This window comes from Hermetia illucens, chromosome 1 (assembly GCF_905115235.1).
Source record: "Hermetia illucens chromosome 1, iHerIll2.2.curated.20191125, whole genome shotgun sequence".
NCBI classification, from domain to species: domain Eukaryota; kingdom Metazoa; phylum Arthropoda; class Insecta; order Diptera; family Stratiomyidae; genus Hermetia; species Hermetia illucens.
In genome coordinates this window covers 15,444,561-15,455,379 of record NC_051849.1, presented here as the reverse complement: position 1 = coordinate 15,455,379, position 10,819 = coordinate 15,444,561, and the positions used below count along the sequence as shown (strand labels likewise).

The window sequence follows — 10,819 nt, the reverse complement described above, 5'->3', positions numbered from 1 at the left end:
TGAAAGGCCGCTTTGACTCTCAACGACTGGGAGCAGTCTATTATAAATAACCCGCTCCAACATTTTCCCCATAGTGTCTAGAAGACATATGGGTCTATAGGAGGACGGTTCCCCTGGTGTTTTGCCAGCCTTAGGCAGCAACACCAGGTTCTGCCGCTTCCACGTCGCTGGAAAGATACCCTCGAACATGCACGTTTCGAACAGCTTCCCTAGGACCCTAGTCCTCTGCCTCGGAAGGTGGGCACGCATCCAACGTTGGCGAGTACGACGACCTTTGAAGCCTTAGACTGTGTGAATGCTCTATAGTCCACAAAGGAGTGAACAGGAGAAATGCATAATCAAATGCTTCAATGAAAACAGTTCCACGCCCACCATTCCTTGAAAAATAAAATCAGAAGAAAACAACCAAATTGAGTACATACATAAATTTTTATTGTTCATAAAACATTGGTTTCAAAGGTTGTCCGCTTTCATTTTTTTCATAATATGCATTTTTGTTGTTTTGTTTTTGTTGTCATAATATATATTTTGTTGCTTTTCTTCGCCATTTCAGATACATTTCAAATATATATTCACAAGACTCTTCTCCTTCCTATCACTCATCTAAACAACAAACACAATTACACATTATTCGAATAGAACGATACCGTTAGAAAGTGTACAAAATTGTCACCCTATTCAATTGAGACTAGAAAAGGAAGCAGCGGGCTAAATGATCCATTGGAAAAATCTGCATGCAACGGTTGATGTGTCCAATGCAATACGATTAGTTTTCCTTTTTTTACACTGCACTTGCATGCGCCTACTTTGTTTTGTTCGGATGATTCCTCTACATTTCTTGTGTGTTTGTGTGATCAATGAGACGCCAGGACGGGGATGAAGACATAGTCGTGAAGGACAATTGCAAAAAAAAACAAAAGGGGCTAATACAGAAAGGAATATAAACGATGGCCGAACGTACCGCCGCGAACAATAATTATTTATGAATAATACAGAGCGACGAACAGGTGCGTTCTCCTACGTAAATTTAATAATATTTCAAATAAAAATAATGAGAGATACTACGCTTAACGTACACAAGACATTTGAGTTTTGCTGAATATGATTATTAATTTCGAAGGCTCTCTACTAATGAGTGTTTACTTCATTTTTTTGTTTCTTCATTTTTCTTGTTTTTTTTCTTCTCTTACGCTTTATACTTTGATATATATTGGTTTAACAATACTTTAAATAATAAAAAATTGGGATATAGGAAACTAACCATACGAGACACTAGAATTTGTCAGTTTCTTGGTTTTCTTCTCTTACTCTCCTTCTTTATCCTTATTATTGTATTATGTACTGTTTGTGTTTTGTTTAGATTTCTTTCATTATTAAATATGTTACTGAATATGCTGCTGTTATCCACTGGCAGCCGCTCAAGCCTCACTCTCGCCCGGCGTTGCGTTCTCCTCCTCGGTAATGGGAACAATAAGGTTCTCTTTAGACATGAGGTCATACTTTGTTACGAAATGTGTAAAACGGTGGCATAAATACGTTTCAGCTTCGAACTCGTCAAATATTCGTCTATGATGAAAATATGCATGCGAAAATATTCTATAGACTCGCCGACAAACTGAACCCAATTTGGCGACAGATGATTCTTTTATTGATACCCTGCGGACGGAAATGGTGGGGTTTAATCAGTCAATCCTGGGGTGGGGGTAGTCACAGAGGTTTACATACCTGCTTGGAAAATATTTATTGCTATTTAATAAACAGGCAGCGCCATCAAGTGTGTGTCGAGTATAATCAATAGCTGGACATTCTTTGGGTGTTTTGTGTGCAGCACAAAGGAAAATCCACTGTTCGGTTGCAGTCATTTGTGTACAGGTAGAGGGAAAACATTGTGATTGCAAACGGACGGCCAGTCCATTCAATTCCATACAGAATTGTCTGTAAATTAAGAAAATTTAACTTTAATTTCTGCTAGAAATATTTCTAAAATAAGATAAAGTCGGAAATAATTTTGGGATGAAAATTTGAAGTAAGCCATTCGCATCCTATATTTTGGACACTCAATTATTGCTATTTACGAAGAGTTGAGACTATTAGCTTCATGGAAGCCTACAATTAATATAATGCTTCAGGTGTTTAGAATTTGGGCATGTGGCGAAAAAATGTACTAGCGTTCACGATAGGTCCGACCTGTGTCGTAAATGCGGTAAAAAAAGCCACATTGCAAAAGTCTGCGAAGAAAATCCCAATTGTCTGTTCTGCAGGCAAATAAACGACATTGACAGCGCCCATATCACAGGCAGCAGCACATGTCCGGTGTATAGGAATGCAGTCGACACCATGCGCAAATGAGGTTCCTACAGCTAAACCTGAACCATTGCCAAGTGGCTCAGGTCCTGATACCCCCTTCATCTAAACGTAGAAGGATATCACTCACTGCATGTCTGGCCGTTCACAGTTCCCACCTACTCACCAAATTTCGGGTCAATCGGTATAGCCGTTTCTGAGAAAAGTGCGTGTGACAGACAGGCAGACAGGAACACAGCCTGATAATGCTGACAAAATTAGCCAACGCGCCTCGATGAATTATGGTAATAGTGAGCCTGAGGGGATAGCTAAGCTAGGGACGATGATAAAAAACCTATCAATGCTCGACATAATGTCCATCACGCAATTAAAGACCAAGTGCGTGCTATTAGAGCTGCGTATCTTGAAATACGAGAAGGACTGAAAGAAAGTAGTCAAGGTAAGAAACAGGGAGAAATTACAGCACTACAGTCAACGCCTAGAGTGCTCCCAACTAGGGGCAGCCCCTTCACTATTAAGGATGCACAACGTATACTGAACCCAAAGGAAACTCCGGAGTTCCATAAAAGACTGAGAGAGTCTAATGGGGAAGCGGAATCCTCTCAACGCACCCAAAAACGCAAAATGGAGAAAACACCACCCCGGCAAATTCACGAAAGACTACCAGACTCTACGGCGAAAGACGGTAACTGTAATCAAGGTTACACTTGAACTAAGGTGGAAAAGAAGAAGCTACAGAAGAGAAGCTGGCCCGATGTGCTAATAATAATAAAAAAAGTGAACTTGCGTACGCTGATATTCTGTGCAAGTTCAAAACAGACACCCCGTTAATAGAGCTAGGTGAAAGTGTGAACTATATAAGGCGAACGCAGAAGGGCGACCTATTGCTGAAATTTAAACTAGGCGAAAGCAAGTCAGAAGACTTGCAGAAAAAAATCGAGTCGTCACTGGGTGAGCCAGCAGAAGTGAAGTTCAGTAAGAATCGCGTGGTTATTGAGGGTAAAGACTTGGACGAGATTTCAACGAAGAAAGAAATTTGTCAAGCCTTACGATGCCAGCTGGGAATACAGTCGGTCCAGGAGCGAGATATTCTATGACTAAGGAAGGCATATGGCGGCACACAAACTGCGTCCATAAGTCTAACACTCGAAGCGGCAAAAAGGGCTACCACTGCCAGTAAAGTTCGGATTGGCTGGGTCGTCTGCCGATTACGAGAGCAGATAACTCTAAAAAGATGCTTCAGGTGTTTGGAATTTGAGCACGTGGTGGAAAAATGTACTAGCATTCACAATAGGTCCGACCTGTGTCGTAAATGCGGTAAAAAAGGCCACATTGCAAAAGTTTGCGAAGAAAATCCCAGTTGTCTGTTTTGCAGGTAAATGCTCAAATGAGGTTCCTACAGCTAAACCTGAACCATTGTCAAGCGGTGCAGGACCTGCTCTCCCAGACGATATTTGAAAACATAATCGACGTTGCTATTATCTGCGAGCAGTTTGGGTTGGGGTCGCGGATAAGAGCGGAAGCAGCGATATGGACATGCGGAAATCGGGCCATAGAAGGAACCACGAAGATTCTCAAGAGTGGCTTCACTAGAGCAAAAATAGGCGGAATATCTATTTAAATCTGTTATGCGGCTCCAAGCCTAATGAGAGAGAAGTTCCATTCTTTGGTGGAGAGGCTAGCAATGGATGCAAACAACCATAGCCCTGGCGATTTCAACGCATAGGCTAAAGAATGGGGCAGCTGAGAAGCGAACGCAAGAGGACGTATATTACTCGAAGCTCTTTCTCGTCTGAATCTTGTAGTTGCTAACACTGGATGCGTGAACACTTTCCGAAAGAGAGAAATGGGGTCCGTGATAGATGCCATTTTGGTTAGCGATGTTTCTGCAGTGGTATGTCAGTGAAGAATATACACAGAGCGACCACCAGGCCATCATTTTTGAAATCAGGCAAGGTAAACGAATGAAATGGTCGTCTCGGACGAGAGTTGAAAGGTGGGCAGCTAATGAGTTTGACGAGGGGATTTTCGAAGAAGTTCAGCAGCAAAATGCAGCGCTTGAAGGAAGCGCAGAAAATAAAGCTTTACAGATCGGCGAAAAGTTGCATCCATGCCAAGGTATGTTGTATCCCAGAAGCGAGCTCCGAACTTTTGGTGGAATTCTGAAATCGGAGAATGCCGCAAGGCCTGTCTTAAGGCCAGAAGGCGCAGCCAGCGAAATAGAAACCGATCTGGATACGAGCAATTTCATGAAGAATACAAAAACGCTCGGTTTAACAATACTTTCGCCTGACATTTTTTAAAGTTTGTGTGCTAAGCCCTAAACGAGGGGTCCGTGGAACAAAAAAAGAGGGGGGGGGGAGGGTAAGTTGCTCCCCATTTGGTCCGGTCCGGCATCAAGTTGATGTGGACTTACGACCCAACACTTCTTAAAAAAATAGCTTCGGAAACGTACACTAAAATTGTAAAAGTGCATCGTGATAGTGCAGCGTATGCGCGCCCTAACCCGTGAAGATCGACGTTTAGCAGTTCGAATGTTGCCCTCGGAACTGGATATGAACGGTGAAACAGTCAGACAAATTTTAATAGGCGATTTCGGGATGAAAAAGTTCTGCGCGAAGATGGTTCCAAAGAACTTTTCTGAGGAGCAAAAGCAACATCGAATGATCGTCAAAGAAGACTCTTTGGAACAAGTGGAGAACGATCCAACGCTGCTTGATCGAGTTATTACAGGCGATGAGAGCTGGTTTTTTCCAATACGACCCGGGAATCAAACGCCAAAGCTGCCCGAAAAAAACCCCCATGAGCAAGTCGAAAGTGAAAGCGATAATTATTACCTATTTTGATAGCCGTAGAATCGTCCACAAAGAATTTGTTCCACCGGGGCAAACCGTAAATCAAGTCCACTATCGCCAAGTACTCGAAAGATTGCGAAAACGAGTCAACAGGGTGCACCCAGACATCGCTCGTAACTGGATTTTTCATCACGACAACGCGCCGTGAAACACCGCCCTCAGCGTGTCCCAATATTATATAGCCTTATTCGACATGTCACCCTGTGACTTTTTTCTGTTCCTAGAATAAAATCGGTGGTCAAAGGAACCCATTTTGAGTCAATTACCGACATCCAAGCGGCTGTGACGAGAGTACTCACGGACATCCCAGTCGAAGCGTCCCAGAAATGTTACGAAGATTGGAAAACGCGCTGGAATCGCTGTATAGCTGTCCAAGGGCTGTGTGTGTGTGGCGGGGGAGAAGCTACAGCTTCTGAGTACTCAGGCCGGGTTGTCCCATTGTACTCGCCACTCACGTTTAATATTTTGGATTCGTTAACGTATCGTTAGTGGATGTGATGCTACCCGTCGCAATTGGAGAACATCGGCACCAAAGATCTGATGCCTGATGCGTCCATAGGCGGGGCATTCACATAGGAAATGCTCCGTGGATTCCGCTTCCTCATTACAGGAGGGACACGTATCATCTTGAATAATTCCTATTCTGAACATATGCCCAGCTAGTGAATTATGGCCTGTCAGAATGCCCACAATACACCTGCAAGTCCTCCCGCTTTTCGACAGGATAAACTTTGCGGTACGTATGTTCGGTTTTGGCAGGAAAAGTTTGGTGTGTCGAACAGCATTTAGGCTCTGCCACCTGTCATTATGGGAAGCTTGTTCCCAGTTTTTGAAAACAGACTTTGCCAATATTACTGATATTCCAATTGCTAGTTTGACGCCTCTTTTGCTAAAGCATCCGAGATTTCATTTCCGTCTACGCCACGGTGACCAGGTACCCAGAGTAGTTTCACCGTACTGAATCTAGAGATAGAGTTCAAACTGTTTCTGCATTCCTGAACGATTCTCGAGGTTACCAAAGGACTACTCAACGCCCTCAATGCAGCTTGGCTATCACTGTAGATTGCGATGCGCCTGCCCTTCAACCGCTCGTCAATCACCCAGTTTGCCGCCCTTAGGATCGCATAAACTTCGGCTTGAAAAACCGTTGCATATTGTCCCAAAGGAAGAGCCCACTTTTCGTTTTTATTCGAGAGGTAGACTCTGGCTCCAGAACCCTGTTCTGTTTTTGAGCCATCGGTGTAGAAGACTTTCATATATTCCGGCACGCATTCCCTTGGGACTTCCCAGTTATCTTTACGTTTCAGGGTAGCTTCATACCTCCTACCAAACAGATGTATGAGGACAAGAGACTCGGAAGACGTTGTAAGAACTGGATTCAGTACTCCCAGTAACTCTTCCAATGCTCTGTGCCCCTCACATCCGTTGTTTCCCCATAGATCTAATCGAATTAGTCTATGAGCTGCTCTCATTGCAGTGCTTTGAATAAATATATCCAGAGGCTGCAAACTAAGTAATGCATTCAGAGCTGCGCCGGATGTCATGTCATGGCAGAGTTCTTTGCAGTGCGGCTAGTTTACGGTGAAAACCTTTTTGTCTCACCTTAACCCACCACACTACGGATACATATACGAACATCGGCCTAATGATGGCAACGTATATCCACATTACCACATGAGGCCTGAGTCCCCATGTCGAGGCAAAGGTCCGTCTGCACAGCCCATAAGCTGTGAGAGCTCGTTTCATCTTTACCTCTACATGTTTGTTCCAAAGAAATTTTTTATCTAGAGTGACTCCCAGATATTTCACTTCTTCGGAGAGTTGAAGGGTAGTACCCCTCATCTCAGGTAGGCAATGTCCATCCAGTTATCTCCTTTTTGTGAATATTTGGATTAATTGAAAGGCCATGTCTGAGGCACGATCTGTCTATAAAATCAACGGCAGGTTGTACATTTCTACACACCGTTCCAAGATCTCGATCAACAGTAAACACAGCCATGTCATCAGCATAAGCTTGAGCGTGTATTGGCAAATTTCGTAGTTCGCATAGTAGTGAGTCGATCAGCATACTCCATAGAAGTGGCGAAAGCGCACCTCCTTAGGGGCAGCCGTTCGTTGCTTCTGCAATCAGGTAGCGATCGACACCCACCTTAGCGCACAGCAATCTCTGCGTTAGCATAGCATGGATCCACTTAATTAAAGCATCATCAACACCATGCTCTCTGGCGGCATCACAAAGTTTTAGAAAAGGCGCACAGTTAAAAGCCCCTTTAATGTCCACGAACACCCCCATCGCGTATTCACCATTCAAAGTTGCATCCTCTATCTTTGCGACCAAAGAATGAAGAGCAAACTCACAGGACTTTCCACGGTGGTAAGAATATTGGTTTTCATTAAGTGGGTGGGACCTAAGTGCATTTCCACGAATGTGACGCTCCACCACTCTCTCCAAACCTTTCAGCAAGAATGAAGTCAAGCTGATCTGCCTGAAGTTCTTTCGATTAGAATAGTCATCTTTCCCAGGTTTCGGTATGAAAACTACCTTAACCTGTTGCCAAGAGGAAGGCATGTAGCCTAGAGCAAGATATTCTCGAAAAATATTTCTTAGCGATCGCTTTAAGTGCTCCATACCTTCCTTTAGCATTGCCGGATAGACGCCATCCATGTCAGGTGCTTTGAAATGTTCAAAGGATAGTAAGGCAACTATCATCTTTTCATGGGTAACAACCGCTTTCGCAGTGTTCCAGTTCCTCTTGCAGCACTTGGCGTGTTGAAGGGGTTGCAAAAACCGTCCTCTCTCCCCCTGCCACATCTCTCATCCGATCTCCCGGGTGGTGTACTTCCAGGAGGGTCTGTGCTGAATCCAGTCTGGAACTCGTGAAAGTACCATCGGGTTTTCTAAGAGAGTCCAACTTGGCCGACTCATCCATTTTGAGGACTTTGCACAGCCTTGAAGTCTCTCTTTCGTCTTCCAGTTCGTCATAGTACGCTCTAAAAGGGTCTCGTTTCGAACACCTAACGAGCCTCTTATATTCACGTTGTGAGTTTCTGAAATTTAACCAGTCTTCGTTCTTGTTACTTTTGCAAGCACGGTTTAGAAGTCGCCTGGTTGATTTCCTGAGTTTTTGCAGTTCCCGGTTCCACCAAGAAACCGGTTTACCGCTTCGGGCTCGGGAAATAGGACAAGCCTCCTCATAGCACTCTAAAAGTGTGCAGTTCAGAGTTTTCAATTCATCTTCCAGTGCCAAAGGAGTCCTTAGCCGCCTAGGGAACTGTACTTTATTGCCATGAATTTCATTGAACTTTGTCCAATCCGTTTTCCTAGGGTTCCGTCTTGGTACTGCAGACTGTCTCGGAGTTTCTTCCTCCTCTACACAGCGTCGGTAATGGAAATTACAGGGTCTGTCGGACCTGGACGCCAATGCCTCGTATATACTGCCGTCACTCGTCCGACCCAAAAGCTCTAACGGCCGGATCCTCCTATAGGTGGTCGAAATCCCCATTGATTGGGGCAGACGATGAGCTTTCACCATATAAATTCAGTGGCTGCTAAGAAGCACGACAAGACTTGCCTCTGGCAGTCGTACAGCGGGACATCGACAATGCCCACCCAGGGACTGCCAGGACCCTGATAATATCTCTCCTTTTTCGAAATGTTAACAGCCCCGAATCCGTTTTCACTGTTTTGTCCAAAATCTAGAAATACAATTATATCAATTTATTTGGAAAGTAATTTCCTTTCAAAAGAGGGACGAAGGTGCCTATGGTTTCGTACGAGGGCAAAGGCAACTCATCATACGCTGCCTCCACCTCTGCCCTGGGAGCAGCATGACCGAAGCGGCTCGCAGGTGGTATACGCTCGCTCTTATTATTCGCAAAACACGACGAGGATGTGAATTATTTCCAACGTAAATCCGCCCACAATTCGGACCAAACCTTGGCTGGAGCTAGACAATTTTTGTTCGGATGAGTGCTAAGTCCGCATCCGCATGTGGGCGGATTTACATTTGATATAATTCGCATCCTTGTCGTGTTTTGTAAATTATCGAAAGGAGCGTATAATACCTGCGAGCCGCTCGGTCATGCTGCTCCCAGGGCAGAAGTGAAGCAGCGTCTGAAAAGTTGCCTCTGCCCTGATACGAAACCGTAGCCGTCTTCGTCCCTCTTTTAATTTTTAAACTTTGGGTGTTAAACCCGAAAAGAGGAGTCCGTGGACCATAAAGAGTGGGAATAAGTTGCTCTCCCTTTGTCCGGCCCGACATCAAGTGGATGCGGAAATAGGACTCCTCAAAGTGGCAGTGGATAGGTCAGAAACTTAGAAAGGCTGACAATTTCATTACGGCTTATTCCTAGTAATGGAAACCACTATTCTAGGAAGGACCGTGGATAGATCGCCCTAGAACTATATGGCGTAGAAGTGTGGAGAAGGGATGCAATCATCTCGGAAAATCGTGAAGGAAGTTGAGGCATATTACTAGGAGCGGATAGAGAGTTTTTGTCCCCTATTCATTATCAACTATTTATAAAGCTGCTATTATCCTCGGCAGTCGAAATAAATCAACTTAGTTGAAGTTGAGGTGAGGATCCAGTGACTTGAAGATTTTGATCTCAAATCAATTTATCTTCACCCAGATGTGATGATGACGACTTTGATGACCAATACCCACAGCTCTCTATAGCATTCCCGAAACAGTTGCAACGAAGCATCAAAGATCATCCAATATACGCCTCACGTAACACACAATTTTTGTGCACTTTGCATTGAGTCATTGCGCGGCCCACAGCGTTCGCTTGCTCAACCCGGCAACATTTCCAACTGGAAAAATGTCTTACGCGCCACTACAACGTAATATTTGATAACGAGTTTTGTAGTATTCTCGCTCTTCAGCAACACTTGTGGCCACTCATTAGTCACATCACGTCGCGCTAATTCTAATACAAAGTTCCTTAGTCGGAAATCGATTGCGAGGCGTTGAATCCAATTAATAGCGGTTTTGCTGTGAATTCCTCATGCCCAAACTGGGAGACATCATTTGCATCATTGTTCCCTTACCTTAAATGCTCGTATTTCCATACGCCCTCATCCTGGGCTTCGGGCATCGTCAGGATTAGCTCCACACTGGATGGATCCCTCCGTATCAGCTGCTGGATGTACTGTTGTACGGCAAGCGTACTGTCCATCTCCTCGAGCGGTTCATCTGGCCAACGGCTAAAATCCTGCAATTACACCACACAACAACCGATCAGAAGAACATCTCTTCGGATCTAAATAACATTCGAAAACACAAAAAAACTTTCTCAATGACAGCAACTGTCACAGAGTGTGAACAGACAAGCCCCACAATGGACATGTTTTAGTCAATAAATTCAACACACAAATCCATAGATGACCACTTGTATTGATTTTAGGAAGTCGAAAGATGAAATTTCCGTTCAAGTTGAGATTACCTTCGCTTTCGTTCCGGGCCTATTCCTTCGCAAAATTGTGGAGCCGTCGGCCATCTTCATGATTGGGGCTGCTGCTTCAACTTCACGTCGTTTTCGTACGCGAGAGAAAAGTTTTGACAGAAAAATTTTGCAGATTTTACAGGACTGGTAACTTGAAGACGATAAAGGTCACAAACGGTTCGATGTTTTCATGCTTCGTAAAAGTGGAAATC

General features: G+C 44.2%; 1 protein-coding gene across 1 annotated transcript; it reads right to left on the bottom strand.

Annotated features, from left to right (window-relative positions):
• Window positions 1-410: 410 nt before the first annotated feature.
• Window positions 411-10,766, bottom strand: LOC119661636 (MOB kinase activator-like 4). Its single transcript, XM_038071059.1, has 4 exons — window positions 10,608-10,766; window positions 10,213-10,376; window positions 1,726-1,935; window positions 411-1,656 (listed from the first exon to the last, which is right to left on the bottom strand). Exons 1-4 carry the CDS (start codon window positions 10,665-10,667, stop codon window positions 1,419-1,421), a joined length of 672 nt encoding a protein of 223 aa, XP_037926987.1. The 5' UTR covers window positions 10,668-10,766; the 3' UTR covers window positions 411-1,418.
• Window positions 10,767-10,819: the final 53 nt, after the last annotated feature.